The 26,080-nt window shown below is 42.7% G+C and overlaps 1 protein-coding gene across 1 annotated transcript; it reads right to left on the bottom strand.

Annotated features, from left to right (window-relative positions):
• Nucleotides 1-135: 135 nt before the first annotated feature.
• LOC106599295 (zinc finger CCHC domain-containing protein 2) lies at nt 136-25,079 on the bottom strand. The gene is made up of 14 exons (XM_045716027.1): nt 24,097-25,079; nt 22,613-22,727; nt 20,387-20,457; nt 14,391-14,462; nt 9,513-9,613; nt 8,324-8,409; nt 7,557-7,640; nt 7,237-7,291; nt 7,028-7,151; nt 6,676-6,826; nt 6,437-6,559; nt 5,928-6,236; nt 4,881-5,807; nt 136-4,361 (listed from the first exon to the last, which is right to left on the bottom strand). The coding sequence occupies exons 1-14, from the start codon at nt 24,886-24,888 to the stop codon at nt 4,303-4,305; spliced, it is 3,069 nt and encodes a 1,022-aa protein (XP_045571983.1). The 5' UTR covers nt 24,889-25,079; the 3' UTR covers nt 136-4,302.
• Nucleotides 25,080-26,080: the final 1,001 nt, after the last annotated feature.

Below are 26,080 nucleotides of genomic sequence, written 5' to 3' on the forward strand. Positions count from 1 at the left end.
GCAAATAGTGGTCACATTTCAATTGACTGATTTTCTTTTAAGCTATAGCATGCTTCTTCTGTGACTTGAGTTAATCTACACTGAATAAAAATGTAAACGCAACGTCAATTTAAAAAAATGTACTCAGTAAAAAAATATGTTGAACGTTTATATTTTTATTCAGATAAAGCATCCTCAATGCATTTGGTATGTACATTTTCAATGGGTGGCAGGTTGATTCCCTTTTCTGATATCTTATTGTTGCAAATGAAGTGAAGGAGGTAATAGGCCTACATTTAGAGGTCTCTGGCGTACACATTTTACTATGCTTCATAAACCTGCACAGAATACTGAATATATAAGATCGTGGATAACACTTTACTTGACACCCAGCGTCATAACATTATGGACACATAACAGCTGACATAACCTGTCATAATATGGTCATAACACTGTAAGGACACGTATATTTAGACATAACATATATTACACTATTTTATGGCTGTTATGACACCTACATAATAATGTCAAAATCCACAAAACCTACCACAGTAGTTATATTATGGCTGGTTGTTACACCTAAATAAGAATGTCAAAACCCACAAAACCTACCACACAAGGCAAAACATTCCATTACACCATAAACAAACTGTTGACAAGTTGGCTATGTTATATAAAATTTTCTGAAATAGCTCATTAAATTGTAATTGCACCCACATTTACATCAGACATTCAGCTACCCCAATGCTCTGTTGCTGATGACTGGGATGAATGCAGGGGCAGATTTAAGGAGCAGGACAAGACACCCTCTTTTCGACTGATGTCTGACATAAGGGCATGCACGTGAAATGCTAATCTGGTTTATATTATTATGAACGTCATAATGCTTCTTGAGTGTCAAAGTGCATTTTCTTAGTCCAAGTAAAGTAGCACAGGATGGTCATAATGCTTCATGACAGTGTCAGAGTGTACTTTCTGCAAGTTATTTAAAATATGAAAAAGAAACATGACTAAAGAATTCATTAGAACAACATAGGATTTAACAAACTTTAAAATGAAAGGAAACTTCTTGGCAGGGAAAAAACACATTTGAATAAATGTGAGTTTTGACACCTATGGTGTCATAACCAGCCATAAAATAACGCAATATATGTCACAACAGGTGTAAATATCTATCATGACAGTGTAATGACAAGTTGTGTCAGCTGTTATGACATGGTTATGTATGTGGCATAACGTGTTGACGCTGGGTGTGAAGTAAAGTGTTACCGGATTGTGTTCCCGAGATTAAACCAGATTTCTTCCTCGAGGCATTGACTATTTTATATACTGTAATTCTATGCAGTGTTGAAATACGGTCAACCTTTGTAAAAAAAAAAAATTTAAGTATATTTTTTTACTTATTCTAAAACAACTCTGTCTGATCATCCACAGAGAACAGTAGTATTCTACTTTTTTCAACCTGGACTCAATACCCCAAACACTTCCTGTATGAAAGTCTTCTCATCAACCACAGGTTTTTTCACGTACAACATTGAGAACTACACTTGACATACACTGCCACCTTCTGGCCGGTGAATGTACAGTTAGGAATTGATCTGACCCTGAACAGTGAAAAACAATAGTACAATATTGTACAATAGTAAATAGTCATTTAAAGGTGAAACAGTGACACTCGTCACCCCAGGTGCATTTGTTTATGTTTTTCCAAATACATCCTATGCTGTTCTGTCGCGCAGGCAATGACGTCAGAGGGGAAAAAAAACAGTGTTCGTTGTTTGAAAAAACGTCGTTGTTTGTAATTATATCGCAAACGGACGTGGCAGTTTCCCTGCTACGTATTCCAACTTTAATAATGGTGAAAACATTGTTCAATGGAAATAACAGAGAAGACCTTAGATATTCAATGTCTATTTTATATTAAAAAAATGTATGGAAGAATAAACCATTTAGAATGCATTTCGCAATTCTGATATAGCATGGGGATCTCCATATTAAAATATAAACCTGTGTTTTTGTTGTTTTTTCATTGATTGCTACCAACTTCCCTGAAGAAAAAAAAAGTATGTTTAATTAATTTTGCACAGGAAGGAACTATTGTATAATTACATATTTCAGTTGCGACATTAACATTTAATCAATAGATGAATTGCACCAGAGGTAACACTACCTCAACCTTCAGCACTGCATCTTTAACATAAAAGTTCAACAAATACATCAAACAGGCTTGATAGTTCATGTTTTTTTCTCTTTCAATTTTAATTTGAAACATCAAAATAAAGATATTAATCAAAATAAAGTCAACAACTAGGCCTCTTAAATCCAATACAAAACGTTTAAAACTTTAAAAAACGGATTCTGAAAAGCTGCTTACAGATACGTTCCACTTTATAAAACGTTCCACTTTACCTGCGTGTCAATTTCAGATAGCTTACACATTGCGTGCCTGTGTGTTGGTATGCTGGAAAACACTAAACAATCCACCTCAACAGCAGACAGTGAAAGAGAAAGGTGGGTTTCAATCCCACAAACAGGCGATTGTCTTTAACAACAGTGAGTGTTTTACCTTTTTTCTAATACAGAAGTTCTCATTTGAGTACAGTAAGTGTGTGTAGTTAGCCTCTTACAGATGTGCACAAATTTACACCTACATGCATAATACAATCTCATTGCTGCATGAGAAAGGAGGAATAGGGCACATAAAGTACTGGCAACAAAGAGCTTGACACAAGCCTACACAAACGGGCAGGAGCCAAACGTTCAACATCTTCAACAGGTACAGTACATGCATGGTGGTAGGATAAGGGACAGTGATTCTGTGGCCCAATCCAAAGATCGACCCTACTGATGGGGGGTTGATTTGGGTCTCAGAAAATCACCTCCTAGAGGAGAGGCTTAGGGGATACATTAACCACAAGAGTCCTCTCATTGCCTGAGAGCATTTGGGACATGACCCACAAAGAACCAAACATAGATATACACACGCACAGACCTGTAAGGATTAGTGCAATTTTGCCCCCAGGAGACAGTTACAAACAAAACAGCAGCATTAAAGGGTTATAACGTTACTTCAGGATTGTGGCAATGAGGCTCTTTATCTACTTCCCCAGTCAGATGAACTCCTGGATACCACTGTTATGTTAAGAGGTGGTTTCATGAGCCAATGCTAACTAGCATTAGCGCAATGATTGGAAGTCTAGCATGCTAGCAGATACCGTAGACTTCTAGTCATTGCTCTAATGCTAGTTAGCAATTGCACTAGCGCTAGTTAGCAGCTTCCTTCAAACTGCACGCAGAGACATAAAAAATGGTATCCACAAATTAATCTGACTCTGAGGAAGTAGATTGCCAAAATCCTGTAGTATCCCTTTAACATCATGAATGACAGACATGATTAACTTAATACATGCTTCACATTAAATCAAGTGGCAACAAATGACAATAAAACATTCCTTTTCGCACAAAGATTTTCCTTAAATGGAATACCGTTAGCATGTAAAACAAATGCAATACAGGGTATTTATGGTACATTCAGAATATTCTGTCAAAAAACAAATTACATAAATATTTTTATCTCATAAACCATACATCTTTCCTCCACTTTATGACAATCCAAAAAAATAAAAGAGCATGTGAAGTTTTTGAATATTCACCCCCCCACCCATTTTTATAAATCACATATTTTGTTATTTCAAATAGATAAAAAAGAAATTTAATGAGCTGGTAGGTTTAACTATGCGATAATATAACCCTCTCCATCTTTTCTCTGTGAGGCACTAAGGCATTGTCCTACTCACTACCTTCCCTCCCATTACAAGTGCTAGCATATGAAAGAACTGACAGGGAGAACAGAGACTTGAAGTCATGACATGCTTTAGTTGATATAGGCTACTTAGCCTAACATATAACGACTTGAACCAAAGGCAGATTCTTGAAGAATTGAAATGTTCTAAAAAGACCTACATTAAAATTAGAATATAATTTTTTTTCTCTCCAAATCTATCAATCCTTATCGAATGCAAGTTACCACCACACCATTTAAATATGTGGTTTTCTTTCTTTAAAGTAAGAGACTAGTCTGTAAATGTGAGCTTGTCTCGTGCCGGTCTTCAGTGCAAAATACCACCCTCTGAAAAGTCTGAGAATTATACTGGATTCCATTCTTTACTGAGAAACTAGTCAGGATATTTGCATGGGTTCTCAAACCCCTAAAGGACATTTGGAAGGTATTACAAATTGTTGAAAAACTCAACCCTTTGGATTTCTGGAACCTTTACTGTAGTGAGATAAACAAAGCATTGTCTTGGTCCTCTCTCTGTCATGTCAGTCAGTTTTGTCTGCTTCAGAGGAGTGGGGGGCTGCGTACTTCAGCCGAAAGCCACCTGAAACACACACACACACACACACACACACACACACACACACACACACACACACACACACACACACACACACACACACACACACACACACACACACACACACACACACACACACACACACACACACACACACACACACACACACACACACACACACACACACACGTCAGTGTCGCGTGCCAAACTAGCCAACAAGTAACCTAAAGAAATGTGATGTCCATAGTCTATGCTAGCCTTCCAGATTCAGTGTCCCATCAAAAGATGATTTAACACTTGGTTGGGTGTTTAATAGAGCTCTTTAGCGCGTTCAGACAATCCAAGATTTGCTACAGAGAGCGTCAGACATAAAAATGGTGGACAGTGCAAAACACGGTGGGAAATTTTTTTTACAAAAAAAAGCTCTGCCTTCCTATACAAAATGTTATTTTGCTGAAACAAAAGAGGAATCCTTATTTTCTCTGCTCTATCACTATGAGAGACTTCACCTCCTCTCTCTGCCACTAGCCTGGCCAGTATTACCTTGCTGCCCGGCGTCCATTGAGGGCTGCTTGCAGTCCTGGGCATAGTGCCCGCTGAGCCCACAGTTATAGCAGGAGACGTTGGCACTGCTCTTCTTCATGCCCGTGCCCAGTCCCACCGAGGAGAACATGGGTGTGTAGAAAGGGTTGAAGGAAGCAGCTGCCATCTGCTGCAGGTTGTATCCAGCCTGGGTGGCCAGCATGTGGTCTGAGTGGGAGGTGTGGAGCAGGTGTCCACTGACGTATTGCGTTGGCGTGGCTGTGTGAGGAGGAGGGGGATAGAAGGGAAGCTGTGTGGTGCCGTTGCTCTGGTGTTGGACCTGACTGCGGTGGCTGGGGTATCCAGCACTGCACATGGACGGGAGGTGGAAGAGAGGGAGGTGGGCGGCGCTGAAGACCTGGCGCCCCAGCTGGGGAGGGAAGTAGAAGTTGGGGTTGGGGGAGTGGCTACTACCACAGCTGCCACGGCAACCGCAAGTGTTGCAGCTCATCTGCTGTTGCTGGAGAGGTTGGGCCTGCTGCTGGGGTTGCAGCTTTTGCTGGGCCTGCCCTGCTGCCACCCCCGAGCTGCTGCAAGAAGCGGTGCCGTCTCCCTGGGCCGTGCTGCGGGTGAGGGTCAGGGCTTGGCTGTACACGGGGCCGGGGGTGTGAGTGGGGACGGCTGGGAGCAGAGTGGCCTGAACCTGACTGATGGCAGCTGGGGTCACAGATGCCCCTGAGGAGGGTGTCACGTAGTTAGGGGTGGGTAAGCTGGTGGGTACAGCCAGGGCTTGAGGCCTGGTGTTAGGGTCAGGGAGAGAGGCTGCTCGGGGTAGGGTGGCAGTGGAGGCTGAGTCAGTGGTGATGCATGTTTGCTGCAGGGGGGACATGTGGGAGGTCGGGGGGGGGTGACACTGATTGCACCCATGGGGGGCTGGTGCTGGGGGTTAGTGCTTCTACTGTCTGGGCTAGTGGGGGTTCTATAACACTGGAGTATGGGGTGACTGCTGGAGCCTGGGGTGGCTGGCTGTGAGTTCAGGGGTGCAGACACATGCCTCTGTCTCTCAGGGTCTCCCAGGGGAGCTTGGCTTGGGATGGACTCCTGAGGAACCATGGGGGTGGTCCCAGTCAGTGCCCCCTCTGCTGGTGAAACGTCCCCCCGGCTGTGAAGTGACAAAGACCATAACGTCTGGCATGGTGGGCCCATTCTGGACCGTCAGTGGTATAGGATGTACACTTCGGGTACTGTCAGTGTAGGATGGCTCTTCCTTGTGGGGGACAGGGACCATAGGGTGTACAGTAGCCACAACTTTCCCCCTGCTGTGACCACTCGCCCTCTTCTGCTGGACAGAGTGATCCGAGTAACTCTCAGTAGTGTCTGGGAGAGAGAGAAGCGATCATTAAAGACATCTTGAGGTTCAACAGCACTATTTCACATTAAGGCTAAAGACTGAGACATCATGGGCCGGTTTCCAGACCCAGATAAAGCTTTGTCCTGGACTAAATGGAGACTCTCCACTGAAAGTGCTCTTTAGTCCAGGATTAATCTGGCCCCACAGGGGTAGAGGGGCCACTCACCTCTCTCTTCCTCCAGGTCTTCAAGGTCCTCACTCTCCAGACTCTCACGGGCCTCATGCTGGGGGCTGGAGGGGGTACTGGAGCTCTCAGACCACGTGTCTCCATACCTGTCCTGGACTGGCTCTACAGGGGTGGAGGAATGCACTTAGAAAACCACCAATCACAAACATGCATGTTGTTAAAATGTAAACCGTTGAATTGGGGGTGGGGATAGGCTATTGCCAGACATGGCTACTTACTCTCACTGACACCCTGTCTAGTGACGTTTGTTGACAGCGGTCTGATGATGCCATTGGGGATGTAGGCTTTGGCCCCCTCATTTCTCCTAACTTCATCAGGTCTTCTTCTACTCTTTAGTTCTGGAGTGAAAGCCCATTTCTCATCTACCTTCTGAAGAGAGAGCAGAACATTTAACACGCTAAACAGATGTAAATTATCATGATCGAATCAAACAAAAAAGTCAAAAATACAAGAGACATGCTTTTACTGTTAGAACAGATGCCAGTCAGCGTTACACAGCAGCATATTGACAGTCCTGCTGTTTCTAGCAGTTTCTCTAGTGGCCAGGTCAGGGAGAGATGTGTGACTGACCTGATGTGGGTCTGGCCAACAGGACATAACGTCTGCTTTTCTCCTCCCCTCCACCACTCCGTTGTGCTCTAAGTGGACAGCAGGCCTCTGGCTCTCACTCCGGCTGCTCTTTGTCATCAGTATGCTGTAAAGAGAAGGAAAGGATCCTCTTAGTACAACCCATCAGCCACAAGGTCACATGTCTGGGACTGAACAGATAGAGCTCTTACCTCTGGCCTAAGCTGCTGCACTCCGTCTGATGCCCAAGGTGGTGCGACTCGAAGTCTGGGTGAGGGAGAGCAGAATGATGATCGAGAAAGAGAGAGAAGTACGAGTGAACATCAACTATTGATCAATTAAATTCAACTGGACTTAAATCACATAGGGTGACAGGCAACAATATCTGTCTGTATGAAATAGCCATTTCCACACATTGTCAGATCAACCCCACAAAGAATGACAGACAGGCAGAGTAAATGGTTTATATGAGACAGCGATAATAGAAACTACACCATACAGCGCACACACACACACACACACACACACACACCTTCGTCCTGACTGGATGGCTCTGTGCAGTCTTCTTTAAAGTGCTCGGCTGCCTTGCAGGTCTTTCCCAGAGTTACGGTATTATCTGGGTAGGAGAGACCAGATAGTGAGATATTAGGGAATGGCCGACAAGATCCTTCCAGCCTACCTAACATTACAGCTTTGCAGGTCTTTAGGCAGCGGAAGTGTGTTAATATTAAAAGCTTTACATTTGCAGCCTAGACATCAAAAATACATTCTTGGTTTATGAATTTCTGTGGTCAATTTAATGCAGCTGTGTGAAACCAATGAGCAATGGATTCCCTTGAATGGTCAGAGGTTTGAGGAAACTTTCCCAAATAATAATTTAATTTAGTCAATTGATAATGGCTCGGGGTTTAATGTGGTGAAACAGCCTCCTGGTCCTGCAGCTATGCTGAGAGCTGTTCACTGTGAAGCTGGGTTTATTTCTCTAAGCTGGCCACCAAGCAGTGTGCGTATTATTTCTGGAGGATTTACCGGTCCTCTGGGAGAAATATTGAAACTGGGCTCAGGGCGTTACTTTCAAAGGCCATAAAATAAAGAAAATAAAAAGTTAAAGTTGACTGAGAAGTTGTCTATTGATACGATTAGTCACATGGACCGACCACATCAATCCAAATGCAAAATTATTCTAGAAGATAGAGGGGCAATTGTGGTCTGTGTTCCAAGGCATCCCTAACCAATCAGGTGGATGGTTTGTGTAGACATGCATTCCTGTACACGTCAGCGGAGCGGGTGATATCTCACCTTCCTGGAGGCTGAGGCAGGGGACAAGGAACCTGCAGACCTCTCCTCTCTGCCTGAAGGCTGCTGGGGCTGACAGAAGCATGTCCCTGTCACAGTGGAGAGAGAGAAGAAAGGGAGTTAAAGATAGAAATTACACAGAGGGAGAGAGAAAGTGACTTGGAAATGATAATTTAATGTGTCCTCCATCACCTGTTCTATACTAGAATATCTAATAGCAAGATACAGTAGGCGTCATCCATCACCTGTTCTATACTAGAATATCTATTAGCAAGATACAGTAGGTGCACTCTGTAAGAGATCACAAAGCGAGGGTGTGACCTTGGATGGTAGTGAAAAAGAGAAGGGGAAAAAGTGATCCCATCCATATCTGCAATGGAGAAACCACGTCTCACAGAGTTAAGGTCTGCCATTCATGGTTTTAGGGACTGACCACCCCACCGCAGGTGGGCGTCTGACTGACGACATTTTTGCCTGTTTCTACAAATGATGTCCGGAACTCTGTTCAGAGGTGTTAAGTACTCTCGGGCGTGTCAATGCCTTCAGACAGTGTTTCCCAACTCCAGTCCTCAAGACCCCCAACAGTACTCATTTTTAGTGTAGCTCTGGGCAAGCACACCAGATTCAACTTGTCAACTAATCATCAAGCCCTAATTGAGTTGAATGAGCTGTTTGTCCCGGGCTACAACAAACATTTGTTCTGTTGGGAGTACTGAGGAATTGGAGTTGGGAAACACTGCCTTAAGGAATGGCTAGTAATGGTAATGACATCACAGTTGACCTAGATATCAAAGCCTGGGTTCTGACACATGTAAAGCCTGGAGGTTATTCGCCATAACTGACAACACTGGAGCTTATGGCAGTGTTGGTGACAGTAACTAGAGGGTAGTCTACTCTACTCTCCACAATATGATACGTTGAGGTTTGTGAATAAAACACAGCTAAAGTAGAGGTTTGGACTAGTAGACAGTTTTAGCCATCTCATACAGCAATGTTATTTTATGCCACAGAAGCAAGTCATAGAAGATAAATAGATCTTGAATATCGAGGGAAAAAAGAACAGCTGGAGTGTATAACAACAAGAAGGTGTGAACTTCAAGAAATCTATTTATTTGACTGACAATATGAAAACCCTTGAGATGTCGCATCATTCTGTGTGCTGCAACAAACAGAGTAAAAGAGGGAGACTCACTGTAGCGTCCTCTCCAGGTCCCTGGGTTCATACTGGTCTCTCTGGGCCAGTAACCTCACCAGTCCCTTCTCAAAGGGCTCAGCAGACCTCTCACATGGAAGCTGGAATGCAGGGAATCGTATGAGGGGTTCTCATAGACATACAGTGCCGTCTGAAAGTATTCAGACCCCTTGACTTTTTCCACATCTTGTTACGTCTCAGCCTTATTCTAAAATGGATTCATTTTTTCCCCCCTAATCAATCAACACAAAATACCCCACAATGAAAGAAAAAACATTACCAAATGTATACAAATAAAACACAATGGAAATATTACATTTACATAAGTATTCAGACCCTTTACTCAGTACTTTGTTGAAGCACCCCAGTCTGAGGTCCTGAGCGCTCTGGAGCAGGTTTTCATCAAGGATCTCTGTACTTTGCTCCGTTCATCTTTCCCTCGATCCTGACTAGTCCCTGCCGCTGAAAAACATCCCCACAGCATGATGCTGTCACCACCATGCTTCACCGTAGGGATGGTGCCAGGTTTCCTCCAGACGTGACACTTGGCATTCAGGCCAAAGAGTTCAATCTTGGTTTCATCAGACCAGAGAATCTTGTTTCTCATGGTCTGAGAGTCTTTAGATGCCTTTCGGCAAACTGAAAGCGGGTTGTCATGTGCCTTTTACTGAAGAGTGGATTCGTTCTGGCCACTCTACCATAAAGGCCTGATTGGTGGAGTGCTGCAGAGATGGTTGTCCTTCTGGATTCTTGGCCACCTCCTTGGTGGTTCCAAACTTCTTCCATTTAAGAATGATGGAGGCCACTGTGTTCTTGGGGACCTTCAATACTGCAGAAATGTTATGGTACCCTTCCCCAGATCTGTGCCTCGACACAATCCTGTCTCGGAGCTCTACTCAAAATTCCTTGGACCTCATTTCTTGGTTTTTGCTCTGACATACACTGTCAACAGTGGGACCTTATATAGACAGGTGTGTGCCTTTCCAAATCATGTCCAATCAATTGAATTTACCACAGGTGGTCTCCAATCACGATGATCAATGGAAACAGGATGCACCGGAGCTCAACTTCGAGTCTCATAGCAAAGGGTCTAAATACTTACGTAAATAAGCAGTTTTTTATTTTTAATACATTTGCAAAAAATGTTTAACAACCTGTTTTCGCTTTGTCATTATGGAGTATTCTGTGTAGATCGCTGAGGATTTTTTTTATTTAATCAATTTTAGAATAAGGCTGTAACGTAACAAAATGTTGAAAAAGTCAATGGGTCTGAATACTTTCCGAAGGCAATGTACATACAGTATATTCATAAAGTTTATATATAACATTTAGGGGTGTAAAAAAATAGCAAGATGTAGAAATGCATTTCAATATACAGTACCAGTCAAAAGTTTGGACACACCACATCATTCAAGGGTTTTTCATTATTTTTACTATTTTCTACATTGTAGAATAATAGTGAAGACATAAAAAATATGAAATAACACACATGGAATAATGTAGCAACCAAAAACATGTTAAATCATTATATATTTTATAATTGAGATTCTTCAAAGTAGCCACCCCTTGACAGCTTTGCACACTCTGGGCATTCTCTCAACCATCTTCATGAGGTAGTCAGCTGGAATGCTTTCCCAACAGTCTTGAAGGAGTTCCCACATATGCTGAGCCCTTGTTGGCTGCTTTTCCTTCACTCTGCGGTCCAACTCATCCCAAACCATCTCAATTGGGTTGAGGTCGAGTGATTGTGGAGGCCAGGTCATCTGATGCAGCACTCCATCACTCTCCTTCTTGGTCAAATAGCCCTTACACAGCCTGGAGGTGTGCTTTCGGTTCAAATCAAATGTTATTTGTCACATGCGCCGAATACAACAGGTATTCGGCGCATGTTGTATTCTGAATAAAACATTACAGTGAAATTCTTACAAGCCCTTAACCAACAATGCAGTTAAGGAAAATACCTAAATAAGAAATGAAAGTTACAAATAATGAAAGAGCAGCAGTAAAATAATAGTGAGGCTATATACAGGGGGTACCGGTACAGAGTCAATGTGCGGGGGCACCGGTTAGTCGAAGGTAATTGAGGTAATATGTACATGTAAAAAAAAAAAAAATGTCCCTTTTACAGGACACTGTCTTTCAAAGATAATTGGATTTTTATGAATTAACTTCACAGATCTTCATTGAAAAGGGTTTAAACACTGTTTCCCATGCTTGTTCAATGAACCATAAACAATTAATGAACATGCACCTGTGGAACGGTCGTTAAGACACTAACAGCTTACGGACGGTAGGCAATTAAGGTCACAGTTATGAAAACGTAGGACACTAAAGAGGCCTTTCTACTGACTCTGAAAAACACCAAAAGAAAGATGCCCAGGGTCCCTGCTCATCTGCGTGAACGTGCCTCAGGCATGCTGTAAGGAGGCATGAGGACTGCAGATGTGGCCAGGGCAATAAATTGCAATGTCTGTACTGGGAGACGCCCAAGACAGCGCTACAGGGAGACAAGACGGACAACTGATTGTCCTCGCAGTGGCAGACCACGTGTAACAACGGCAAACTTAATGATGGTGTTGGAGTCGTGCCTGGCCATGCAGTCATGAGTGAACAGGAGGGGACTGAGCACGCACACCTGAGGGCCCCCCGTGTTGAGGATCAGCGTGGTGGATGTGTTGTTACCTACCCTTACTACCTGTGTGCGGCCGTCAGGAAGTCCAGGATCCAGTTGCAGAGGGAAGTGTTTAGTCCCAGGGTCCTGAGCTTAGTGATGAGCTTTGAGGGCACTATAGTGTTGAACGCAGAGATGTAGTCAAGGAATAGCATTCTCACAAAGGTGTTCCTTTTGTCCAGGTGTGAAAAGGCAGGATGGAGTGTAATGGAGATTGGAGTGGCTCTAAGTTTTCTAGGATAATGGTGTTGTGAGCCATGACAGCCTTTCAAAGCACGTGAGTGCTACGGGTCGGTAGTCATTTAGGCAGGTTACCTTAGTGTTCTTGGGGACAGAGACTATGGTGGTCTGCTTGAAACATCTCGGTATTACAGACACCGACAGGGAGACTTTGAAAATGTCAGTGAAGACACTTGCCAGTTGGTCAGCACATGCTAGGAGTACACGTCCTGGTAATCCGTCTGGCCCTGCGGCCTTGTGAATGTTGACCTGTTTAAAGGTCGGCTACGGAGAGCGTGATGACACAGTCATCCGGAACAGCTGATTCTCTCATGCATGTTTCAGTGATTTAGCTCATCTGGTAGGCTCGTGTCACTGGGCAGCTCGCGGCTGTGCTTCCCTTTGTAGTCTAATAGTTTGCAAGCCCTGCCACATCCGACGAGCGTCGGAGCCGGTGTAGTACGACTCAATCTTAGTCCTGTATTGATGCTTTGCCTGTTTGATGGTTTGTCGGCGGGTATAGCGGGATTTCTTACAAACTTCTGGGTTAGAGTCCTGCTCCTTGAAAGCAGCAGCTCTACCAATTAGCTCAGTGCGGATGTTGCCTGTAATCCATGGCTTCTGGTTGGGGAATGTACGTACAGTCACTCTGTGGATGACGTCATCAATGCACTTATTGATGAAGCCAGTAACTGATGTGGTGTACTCAATGCCATCGGAAGAATCCGGCACATATTCCAGTCTGTGCTAGCAAAACAGTCCTGTAGCTTAGCATCTGCTTCATCTGACCACTTTTATTGACCGAGTCACTGGTGCTTCCTGCTTTAGTTTTTGCTTGTAAGCAGGAATCAGGAGGATAGAATTATGGTCAGATTTGCCAAATGGAGGGCAAGGGAGAGCTTTGTACACATCTCTGTGTGTGGAGTAAAGGTGGTCTAGAGTTTTTTTGCCCTCTGGTTGCACATTTAACATGCTGGTAGAAGTTATTGTCCTGTTGGAAAACAAATGATAGTCCCACTATTCGCAAACCAGATGGCATGGCATATTGCTGCAGAATGCTGTGGTAGCCATGCTGGTTAAGTGTGCCTTGAATTCTAAATAAATCACTGACAAGTGTCACCAGCAAAGCACCCCCACAACATCACACCTCCATAATTCACGGTGGGAACCACACATGCGGAGATCATCCATTCACCTACACACAAAGATACAGCGGTTGGAACCAAAAATGTCAAATTTGGACTCATCAGACCAAAGGACAGATTTCCACCAGTCTAATGTCCATTGCTCGTGTTTCTTGGCCCAAGCAAGTCTCTTCTTCTTATTGGGGTCCTTTAGTATTGGTTTCTTTGCAGCAATACGGCCATGAAGGCTTGAGTCACGCAGTCTCCACTGAACAGTTGATGTTGAAAAAAAAAGGGTGGCTACTTTGAAGAATCTCAAATGTAAAACATATTTACTTTTTTGGTTACTACATGATTCCATGTCTTCACTATTATTCTACAATGTAGAAAATAGTAAAAAAATTAAGAAAAACCCTGGAATTATTAGGTGTGTCCAAACTTTTGACTGGTACTGTATGTCACAATATTAGTATTAGCATGGACATAGAGCATTGAGTGACTAGAAAGCACATGCATACATTTGGAAAGTAAACACTGCATCTGGGTTAGCAAATGGCTGTGGAGCTAGCTAATTAAACAGAAGTTAATCCCCAAAAATCGAAGCCCTAACAGCACTAAAATGAATAGGATCTGATGGCATACGACAAGATCTATACAGGAATCCAAAATACCGCCTTGTCTGTGGAGCAACAATATACTGTGTGCGAAGTGTGCAGACTCATCTATTTATCCGTAAGACAACATCCACATATCATCAGACATCTTATACAGACGGCAGATAGCGTGACTTTATTTCACCAGACATTAAATCCAGTATCTTCTAGGCCTATAATCTATCGATGGGGATATGCTTTTCTCTCATACCTTGGACAGGAAGTCATACAGCTCATGGTGAGTCTTGGTCACTGTGCTCCACGTTGAGTCAGACCACTGGACCTGGAAGAGGGGAGGAAGACAACATCATTCATCAGTATGCTTTATCAAACACACATCATATACACGGCTTTTGACAGCATGTCATTCCCCTGAAATATGCAGATGGAACAAAGTATGGTATTATTTGATACTTGGCAGTCAACCACTTAACTACATTCTGGAATCTGGACGACACCACATTCCATTTGGTGATGTAGTTTAGTATTTAGGTCGTCCGATGTGTCCTCATAAGTCAGTTTGAATTAAACACACACAGACAAGGTGACGTCAGCTCCACTCTAAACTCCTGCTCAGAATGTTTGAGGTATTTGATTTTGTAGCCAAAGCGGGTCATTGCATACCTTAGTTATGGAAGTAAATAATGATCTTAGAAAGAGCTAGGTTGGAATTTCTCCTTAAATATTTTGAGCAGAAAAGCATAACAAGCTCCCTTACGCACCCTGATAGGCATTGCCTTGAAAGGATGTTTTCCCATTGGGAAGAAGAACAAAAACTCACCCTGGACTAATCTTGACAAGTTTGCATACCAATAGAGGGCCTTTGATAATTTACACTAAGATTGAGTTAGTGTACTAAGAAAAAAACAAAACAGATGTTAAACATTTCAACCATCTTGTATCAACAGCATCAACACTTATCTAGACCTGCTCTGAAGGGAGTGGTGCCATACTGGAGTGTTGCCATACTGTCCTTTCAAAACATTACCCCGCTGGCCCTAAATATTCACAAATCATCTGCATCTTTAGAAAAACATACCAAGAGGTGCTTTCTGTTGCCTCTCAAAGCATACTAAATAGTAATAGGTTTTAGTCTCAGCCGCTCACCTCACTCAGACGGTTAGAGTGAACCGATGCTCTCTCATGCTTTGGAGGCCAAGAGAATAGGAAGGATTTTATTGGGCTCTGATCTGCTTCAGTTAGGTTACTAGCCTCAATTTGTTTTTCATTTTTTGGGTTGCTCTGATAGTTGTATGTGTATGTAGCCTAACATTTCAGAAACAATTGTTGACTGAGACTTTAAGGCTGTAGTGCTCAAACACAGACAAGCACATCATTTAAAAAAAAAAAAGGTTTATCTGAGGCTTATACCGTGTGTGGAAGGCTATATGAAAATATTCTACTCTGTAAGTAATACATTTTTTTAATGTGACATTCCATCATCACTGGGCCCAATAATCTGCTCCGCAGGGGGATCTGAACACAACGAGCTCTTTCACAGCCTGGCAGTCTACTCTACTCTGTCCATCACAGAGTTAACTTAAGGTATAGGTGGCAGTATTTTCCTTTTCGGATGAAAAGCGTGCCCAGAGTAAACTGCCTAATACTCGGGCCCAGAGTCAAATATTTGCATATTATTAGTAGATTTGGATAGAAAACACTCTGAAGTTTCTAAAACTGTTTGAATGATGTCTGTGAGTATAACAGAACTTATATGGCAGGCAAAAACCTGAGAAAAATCCAACCAGGAAGTGGGAAATCTGAGAATTGTAGTTCTTCTTTTGAATCCCTATCGAAACTACTGTGTCTGTGGGGTCACGTTGCACTTCCTAAAGCTTCCATTGGCTGTCAACAGCCTTTAGAAACGTGTTTCATCCTTCTCCTGTTACTGGGCAGAAAATAGGAGCTCAGTCAATGAGTGGACTGCCTGGGACCAGTGAGTTGTTTGCTGCGTGGGCACGTTTGGCGTGCCGCTCCTTCTTTTTCCTCTGTAATGAATACGCTATTGTCCGGTTGGAATATTATCAACGTTTTATGTTAAAAAGACCCTAAGGATTGATTGTAAACAACGTTTGACATGTTTCTACGAACGGTAATGGAACATTTAGACTTTTCGTGTCTGGATTTACACTCGCACGTTATGCCTTTGGATAGTGATCTGAATGCACAAACAAAACGGAGGTATTTGGACATAAAATATGGAGTATTTTGAACAAAAATAACATTTCTTGTGGAAGTAGGAGTCCTGGGAGTGCATTCTAACGAAGATCAGCAAAGGTAAGAGAATATTTATAATACTAATTCTGAGTTTAGTTGACCCCAAAACTTGGCGGGTATATGTATAGCTTGCTTTGATGGTTGAGCTATGTACTCAGAATATTGAAAAATGTGCTTTCTCCATAAAGCTATTTTAAAATCTGACACAGCGGTTGCATTAAGGAGAAGTATATCTATAATTCTTTCAATAACTGTTGTAAATTTTATCAACATTTATGATGAGTATTTTTGTAAATTGATGTGCTCATTCACTGGAAGTTTTGGTGGGAATTCATTTTCTGAACATCAATGTAAAATGGGGTTTTTGGATATAAATATGAACTTTATCGAGTAAAACATACATGTATTGTGTAACATGAAGTCCTATGAGTGCCATCTGATGAAGATCATCAAAGGTTAGTGAATATTTTAGCTGTATTTTTGGTTTTTGTGATGCATGTCCTTGCTTGAAAAATGGCTGTGTGGTTTTTCTTGTGAAGTTTATGTCCTAACATAAACAAATTTTATGCTTTCGCCGTAAAGCCTTTTTGAAATCGGACAATGTGGTTAGATTAACGAGAAGTTTATCTTTAAAATGGTGTAAAATAGTTGATTGTTTGAGAAAATGAAATTATGAGATTTTTGCTGTTTTGTATTTCGCGCCATGCTATTTCACTGGCTGTTGATAGTGTGTACCGCGGGTTGATAGTGTGTACGCTAGTGTCCCACCTAGCCCATAGAAGTTAACCTGTGGAGTCTGGTAGTTGGTGCTCCCCTACTGAACGACAATGAGTCCCAAATGGCACCCTATTCCCTTTGTAGTGCACTACTTTTGACCAGGGCCCAGCTCTGTAATATGCAAGTAATATGCTAGGCCTACTTCTCAAAGCATTGTTTTACACTGAACTCAGCACAGGCCTACCCTAGTATTACAGGCTACTCTTAGTTGTGTTGTGTATAGCCTAGAGTAGACAGAGTGAATTTCCTCCTGTGCTGAAGATGATGGATGTTCTCCCCTATTTAACTCACTAACACCCTCTTTCATACACCATGCCCAGCGGAGCAGATGGCACAGCCCAGCAAGCCACTTTCTCTTTCGTTCGTGTGTGTGTGTGTGTGTGTGTGTGTGTGTGTGTGTGTGTGTGTGGGGGTTGGTTCTTCTATCCTTGTGGGGACCTAAAATCCCTAAGTCCCCACAAGGATAGTAAAACAATAAATTCTCCCTCATGGGAACATTTTCCACATCCCCATACGGACAAAGGCTATTTTAAGCTTAAGGGTTAGGTTTAGGGTTACAATTAAGGTTAGAACTAGGGTAAGGGGTTAGTGGTTAGGTTTAGGGTTACGGGTTAAGGTTAGGGAAAATAGGATTTTTAATGGAATTAACTTTAGGTCCCCGCGAGGAAAGAAGAACAAAATGTGTGCGTGTGCGCGCGTCAGTTTCCAGCCCTGGCTAGCAGCAACATTTTATCACTGTCCCCCTCCACATTTCAGCCAAGAGGGTTTCAACTGCCAGTTGATTCCTTACAGTCTGTACAGTGCCTCTTAACTGTTAGCGGGACACCTCAACAACATCCGGTGAAATTGCAGAGCGCAAAATTCAAACTACAGAATTATAAATATTTAACTTTCATAAAATCGCAAGTGTAATACTTTAAAATAAAGCTTAACTTCTTGTTAATCCAGCCGCTGTGTCAGATTTCAAAAAGGCTTTACAGCGAAAGCACACCATGCGATTATCTGAGGGCAGCGCCCCACATACAAAAGCATGAAAAACATTTCAACCAGGCAGGTGCGCCACGAAAGTCAGAAATAGCGATATAATAAATGCCTTACCTTTGATGATCTTCTTCTGTTGGCACTCCAAAAGGTCCCAGATACATCACAAATGTTCCTTTTGTTCGATAATGTCCTTCTTCATATCCATAAAAACTCAGTTTAGCTGACGTGCTTCAGTCAATAATTCACCCAGTTTCCCTCCATCAAAATGCATACAAAATGAATCCCAAATGTTACTAATAAACTTTTCCAAAAAAGTCAAACAACGTTTATAATCAAACCTTAGGTACACTAATACGTAAATAAACGATCAAATTTAAGACGGAGAATCGTTATTGTCTTTACCGGAGAAAAATACCAAAGGACGCGCTCTCTTCCACGCGCTTGGAAACACTACAGCCAAAATGGGAGCCACCTAGAGAAAGTACAATTTCTGGCTCATTTTTCCAAAACCCAGCATGAAACTCTTTCTAAAGACTGTTGACATCTAGTGGAAGCCATAGGAACTGCAATCTGGGAGGATTTCGCCTTATAATAAAAGTGACAGCCATTGAAAACAGTGGTAGGCTGAATTTTCTTTTGGGGGGGGATGGTTTGTCCTCAGGGTTTCGCCTGCCATATCAGTTCTGTTATACTCACAGACATACGTTTAACAGTTTTAGAAACTTTAGAGTGTTTTCTATCCAACTCTACCAATTATATGTATATCCTAGCTTCTGGGCCTGAGTAACAGGCAGTTTATTTTGGGCACGCTTTTCATCCGGATGTCAAAATACTGCCCCCTAGCCCAAAGAGGTTATTAACTTAGGCTACATTGGTGCATCCTTTTCAAGTAGGCTATAAGACAGCAGGGTTCAATTACAGATAAACCCTTCTCCAGCACTAAAAAAACCCAGAGAACAGCTTTCAGAAACCTGTTGGACCAAACACAATCCTCTCACTGAGATATCTCCCTTAGACCAAGGGAATTCTAGCCTGGTCAAGCAAACTGACCGCTGCACTCATGTTTCATTATACTTAATACGTGGTTGGTTTCACAAGGCAAAGGGAAATCCCCTTAAAAATCCAGAGGCAACCCTGAGCCTCTGCCTAGGTATAACCTGTTAGGCTAACCGAAGACTTCATTCTGCCCAGCCACACAGATGATGAGGATGGGTATTGGGTCAAGGCCAGGACGGCCATTCCTTCCATTCATGAGTGTCACACACACCTCCACGCAGTCACACACTGTCAGTACCACTGTCTCTGTAGAGCAGACTACGCAGAAACAGGTAAGGTTATAACTCTTTCAGAAGTCTCCTCAATGAAGCTCATCTTGTTATCCATATAACTCTGATCCGATTTTAACTGTTAAGTGACCAACACAACACTCATTATCGTTAGCATGTGTTGGCAGTATGTTCTAGTTACTTAGCTAAGTAGCCTTCATGGTTTTGGTCAATTTCAGTAGATCACAGATAAGGACAGCATTAGTCATGAATACGTCTATTCTATTACTACTCCAGCTATCTGAGCAAAAGCATCAACAACATTGTGGTGGGGACATCCTCTCATGATCTCAGTGTTGTGAAATCTTGGAGCTACCCTCAAGTCTTTCAACCCTCTAGTCTAAATGGAAGGCTTTCCGTTTTTACAGGCTGATATGATGCCGCCGCAAGCTTGTAAAAACAGTAACGGCAGATGTTATGGGGTCGCGAACGATCAAGGACATATTTCCACCAGATTGTGTTCTCTTGCAAAGGAGGACAGCATTTGAATAGGAGGGAGCAATCCTTCCTGCTGTCCTATTTAACCTGGCTCTCTCCATCTTGCTCTCCTTCTCCCTCTCACAAACTGCTCAGCACAGTGCTGCTTGTCACAATGCCTGGCTGATGCCTGGCCATAGAGGACGGACTGTTGAGTCAGGGCCAGGCAAAGTCTTAGATCTCTGCCTGTCCAGATGTTGTAAGAGAACATTGCATGATTTACAGAAGAAAAAAAAATATATATTGCATGGACAATCTGAAGCTCAGGATAAAATACATATTTTTTTGTGACATAATTTGAATGTGAGGAAATCGCAAATCAATCTGGCGGCCAACGATATATAGGCCTAAAAAAATAAGTATTCCTACATACTACCTGGGTATGCTTCAAAAATCATGAAAAATTAGAGTCCAAACATGAACATACCTCAATACTGTATTCCCTGTTTCCTCGGTTCCAAAAGATCTTCTTTAGCTCAATCTTGTCAATGTGAACTGCTACAGGAAGAAAGAAGACCATGGTTATTCTTTTGAGAAATGAATTGCTGTTCACCCAAATGTAATTTTGATTACCACAGAATACATTGAACACTGTTAAAGGAATGGCATTGCTCTCCTTACCCAGAGTCAGAAGAACTCATGGGACACCATTTTAATGTCTCTGCATGCAGTATGAAGGAAGTTAGCGGTAGTTTCATAAGCATTGCTACTGTACCTGTAGACTTCCAGTCATTGCGCTAACACTAGTTAGCATTGGCTTGGGAAACTACCACAAACCTTCTTCATACTGCATGAAGAGACATAAAAATGGTATCCACGAGTTCATCTGCGTCTGTGTAAGTAGAACATGGGCATCAATGCAAGACTCTCACAGTATCAGTTTAAAACTACACATACAGTGAGGGAAAAAAGTATTTGATCCCCTGCTGATTTTGTACGTTTGCCCACTGACAAAGAAATGATCAGTCTATAATTTTAATGGTAGGTTTATTTGAACAGTGAGAGACAGAGTAACAACAACAAAAAATCCAGAAAAACGCATGTCAAAATGTTGTAAATTGATTTGCATTTTAATGAGGGAAATAAGTATCTGACCCCTCTGCAAAACACGACTTAGTACTTGGTGGCAAAACCCCTTGTTGGCAATCACAGAGGTCAGACATTTCTTGTAGTTGGCCACCAGGTTTGCACACATCTCAGGAGGGATTTTGTCCCACTCCTCTTTGCAGATCTTCTCCAAGTCATTAAGGTTTCGAGGCTGACGTTTGGCAACTAACCTTCAGCTCCCTCCACAGATTTTCCATGGGATTAAGGTCTGGAGACTGGCTAGGCCACTCCAGGACCTTAATGTGCTTCTTCTTGAGCCACTCTTTTGTTGCCTTGGCCGTGTGTTTTGGGTCATTGTCATGCTGGAATACCCATCCACGACACATTTTCAATGCCCTGGCTGAGGGAAGGGGGTTCTCACCCAAGATTTGACGGTACATGGCCCCGTCCATCATCCCTTTGATGCGGTGAAGTTGTCCTGTCCCCTTAGCAGAAAAACACCCCCAAAGCATAATGTTTCCACCTCCATGTTTGACGGTGGGGATGGTTCTTGGGGTCATAGGCAGCATTCCTTCTCCTCCAAACACGGCGAGTTGAGTTGATGCCAAAGAGCTCCATTTTGGTCTCATCTGACCACAACACTTTCACCCAGTTGTCCTCTGAATCATTCAGATGTTCATTGGCAAACTTCAGACGGGCATGTATATGTATTCTTGAGCAGGGGGACCTTGCGGGCGCTGCAGGATTTCAGTCCTTCACGGCGTAGTGTGTTACCAATTGTTTTCTTGGTGACTATGGTCCCAGCTGCCTTGAGATCATTGACAAGATCTAGTTCTGGGCTGATTCCTCACCGTTCTCATGATCATTGCAACTCCACGAGGTGAGATCTTGCATGGAGCCCCAGGCCGAGGGAGATTGACAGTTCTTTTGTGTTTCTTCCATTTGTGAATAATCGCACCAACTGTTGTCACCTTCTCACCAAGCTGCTTGGCGATGGTCTTGTAGCCCATTCTAGCCTTGTGTAGGTCTACATTCTTGTCCCTGACATCCATGGAAAGCTCTTTGGTCTTGGCCATGGTGGAGAGTTTGGAATCTGATTGATAGATTGCTTCTGTGGACAGGTGTCTTTTATACAGGTAACAAACTGAGATTAGGAGCACACTCTTAAAGGGAGTGCTCCTAATCTCAGCTCGTTACCTGTATAAAAGACACCTGGGAGCCAGAAATCTTTCTGATTGAGAGGGGGTCAAATACTTATTTCCCTCATTAAAATGCAAATCAATTTATAACATTTTTGAAATGCGGTTTTCTGGATTTTTTTGTTGTTATTCTGTCTCTCACTGTTCAAATAAACCTACCATTAAAATTATAGACTGATCATTTCTTTGTCAGTGGGCAAACGTACAAAATCAGCAGGGGATCAAATACTTTTTTCCCTCACTGTAATTGTAATATATCCTGTCTATTGAGCCATATCTGACCATTTGTTTGGGTCCCTTGTTTTACCTCAAACGCACTAGGCTAAAATACATCTTGCTTGAACACTCCTCTCAACATGTGAATGAGAGACCTCAGAGGATGCAATAACAAACAGGACTGAGACTACCTTCTCTCTGAGATAAGGTCCTGTTCAGGAGCTGATTGGGAATACAGCAGGCCGACTGACCCATGTCAGTGCTCCTGAGGCTGAGGTCCTCCTTTCGCAGGGTATGCTGCTTCTGCTGCAACAAAGAAAGTGAAGAGATTGGTGCTTTTGTAAAAAAAAAAAATTGCGTTCTCCCCCAATAATAGTCCCACTAAACAACTTCCCCCTTACAATACTTAACTGGAACCAATACTAATTTCCTCCTCTCCACATGCTTTGAAAACTAAAATTTTTTTCAACTTTTTCAGTTGAATTTATATTCATAAGTCAGCTCCGTTTTTATTAGAAATACCGCCTAGCTGCAGGAAAATGTAGACTAACTGTCTTAACGAAACATATAATTATGCCGAGAGCCAGCCAAGAGGGCATGACAGAGTGCCCCTATAAGAGAGCAGTCAGTCAGTCAGACAGATGAGAGAGAGGGTGTTTGTCTCATTCAAACTCCTGGCTTTTTCATTGGATGCCAGAGAGAAAGAGGGGGAGAGAGAGAGAAAGAAAGAGGGGGAGAGAGAAAGTGAAAGAAAGAGGGGGAGAGAGAAAGAGAGAGAGGGGGAGAGAAAAAGGTTTCTCCAACACAATGCAAAGTAAGATCACAATACAACCATTCACAAGAATGCTGGGTGTTCCCATTCATAATAGCTAGCTACTGTGGAGAAGATGACAGAAGACACAGTAGCCGTGGCCAGCATGTCTGCTGAAACCAGATAAGCGGTCTCTCTCTATTCTCCTGATTGAGAAAGTGATCTTCATTCTATGGCGTCTGTCATTTTGTGACAGCACAATGAACTCGGCTTGTAGTCATATGGCCATGCACTCAAGACTGTTCATGGAAATGAAACTGCTTTAAGCAATACTTGGTATGAAAGGGTTGAACCTCTTTCCTCTCTTTTTATGCTAACTCCACAAGTCTACTCACATCAGTACATGCTACGGTTATTACAGTCTATCCCCACAGCAATTATTTGGTCCCACTTTACCAGAAATAAAGTGCTACAATGCGTCATCTGAACTAAAATGTGATTACATATAGATTTTGTATAAAAAAGTAATCTGTTCATTCCTATGATCTAGGTGGCCAGTAAAAAACAGGTTATTCTTGTTTAAGTACTACCTACCTAATTAATTATTGTCAAAGTAAAAGTCAGGTGAAAGTTTTACTGGGGAACGCCCCCTGCGGACTTGTCAACATCATAAGTACCAGGGCTCCCCAAGGGGGTGGGTGCATTTCAATAGTCTACAGTAGCAAAGCCTTCACTGGCTTTCTTCTCGTTTCCTCACCTGCACTGATCTAATGGCACAGGATAATAAATGCGATGGGAGCCTTTCACCTGCTCAGTGACAATAAGAAGTGAGGTAATGAGTTGAGCTAAGGAGAGGAGGTAAGGTGAGGAGGCCCCTTTGGATTCACTCTTGAGACGCACTTAAGCTGTCAATGTGATGCTTACCTGGACGCTCGGGCGGTTGTGGCAATACCTTCTCTCCTCTATGGCCCGTTCCACATTGTCCAACTGGTGCCTGGCAGTATCCCTCTGGTGAAAAGAGAACGCCGGGTGCAGCGAGGCCATGGTGAAAAGCAGCGCCAAGTGCTCCAGGGAACCCGACTCTGCCTCCAGTGGAGGCCCACTGGGATGCTCCAATCTCCCGGACTTCATTCCGCCATCGCGAGGGGAATGTTGATCAGGTACATTCTGAGCGCTCCCACGTGGAGATACTGGAACGCCATGATAAGTATTCAAGTACAGCGCTGGGTCCATATGGTTCAAAGCACGATAAAGTGTGCCCGCGCATTCTCTGTTTTCAGATCTCAAAAGTGACAGGTAGACAAGTAGTTTGGAACGCACGACAGGGTCGGCAACGTCCATAAGGAGGCCCAAGTCAGTTTGACTGTTCGCCCTTATCTCAAAGTCTCGGAAGACGTGGAAATCTTTCCGTGCAAGGTCCTCAAGGCAGGATCCGAAAAAGCGAAGCTCAAGTGGTTGACACATATGAAGTATTCCGTACATAAACTCTATCCGCTTTGCTGGGTTGAGGTGCAAGCCGAACCACTCAAACACCGTCTCCTTGTCAATTTGCGACAGGCGACACGATTCCCTCGTTGAATCCTTGAACCGGTGGCTCACACCACGGTACGAAATCGAATCAATAGTGAGACTGTTGTAATCGGTATTTTCCTGCTCGTCTTCGACGGTATGGTATTCTTCCTCCGCCGTTCGCATGGGCAATTTAATTTTCAGCATGATCAACTCTGACAGGACTTGTTAGCGATTATCAATTCATTCAAACGTATCGGAGAATTACATACTCGCTCCGTTCGCATCTGTACACTGCTGTGGAGTTGTATTTATGTGATATTAGATGGAAATGAAATGTTGAGATTATGTATAGCTGGCTCAGTAACTCATTTTCATGCACTGACTGTACCACTCGAAAATCCCATAGTTGACTCCTCCCATCGTTCATCAAACTGCTGGGTCCTAACTTCATCCCACCCGGTACCGGGTCGTGACAAGGGTGCGTTTACCAGAGGTCACCGAAGTCACTTTCTCTCATTAATGTAAAAACATTCATTTTTTTTTACTAAATGTGTCAGTGCTGTCACAATGGATTGTTATTCTATAATATTCGATTTCATTCGATATTCTATATTTAATTGCATGAAACTGTGAAGTGCAATTCACTGAAATATTTACACAATAGAGAGAGTAATGGCGTCTTTTTGTAGGCACCAACTCGGTCACGGCTAGAAGGAATCCAGCTTCGGTTCTGAGATTTAAAAAAATATATGTTTTAACTTAATTTAACAGGGCAAGTCAGTGAAGAACAAATTCTTATTTACAATGACGACCTGGGAGCAGTGGGTTAACTGTCTTGTTTAGGGGCAGAACGACAGATTATTAGCATGTCAGCTCAGGGATTCGTTCTAACAACCTTTCGGTTACTGGCCCAACGCTCTAACCACTAGTCTAACTGCCGCCCCGATCGTAACTTTTAAAATGTTTAAGCATTTATGAAAAAAACACAAAATACATAAAGGCTTCATAATTTACAATGGTTATGTTAACTGGCTGATTGTCTTATAGAACAAATCCTATAAAATCTCATAAACCTGTGTTAACCTCAGACCGTATTTTCAGCGTTTATTCCAAACCCCTATTCTTTCCCCATTCATTTTGCCGATAAGAATTTCTGAACGAACCAGAGGTAAATAATTTACGTTTTTTAGGACTACAAGCTGGCTATCTCTAGATTGCACACGATATAGTCAAATATGTTTTATAAGTAACCCATTATAGACGTTTCCAATGTGATCAAATTAATCATTGTGGGCAGAACAAGTAAGGAGGTAAAGCCAAACAGGAGCTACTAGTGAGATCCTATTGGCGCGTTCTAACACCGACTTGCATATTTCCGTTATGGAACGCCTGCTCT

This window comes from Salmo salar, chromosome ssa03 (genome assembly GCF_905237065.1).
Source record: "Salmo salar chromosome ssa03, Ssal_v3.1, whole genome shotgun sequence".
Lineage (NCBI taxonomy): Eukaryota > Metazoa > Chordata > Actinopteri > Salmoniformes > Salmonidae > Salmo > Salmo salar.

Coding starts and splice junctions, on each gene's coding strand:
- LOC106599295 (XM_045716027.1), bottom strand. CDS start 24,888: ATGCTGAAAATTAAATTGCCCATGCGAACGGCGGAGGAAGAATACCAT. Junction 22,728..24,096: donor ACAACCGCCCGAGCGTCCAG/GTAAGCATCACA, acceptor TCTTTGTTGCAG/CAGAAGCAGCATACCCTGCG. Junction 7,641..8,323: donor CTGCCTCAGCCTCCAGGAAG/GTGAGATATCAC, acceptor TCTCCTACCCAG/ATAATACCGTAACTCTGGGA.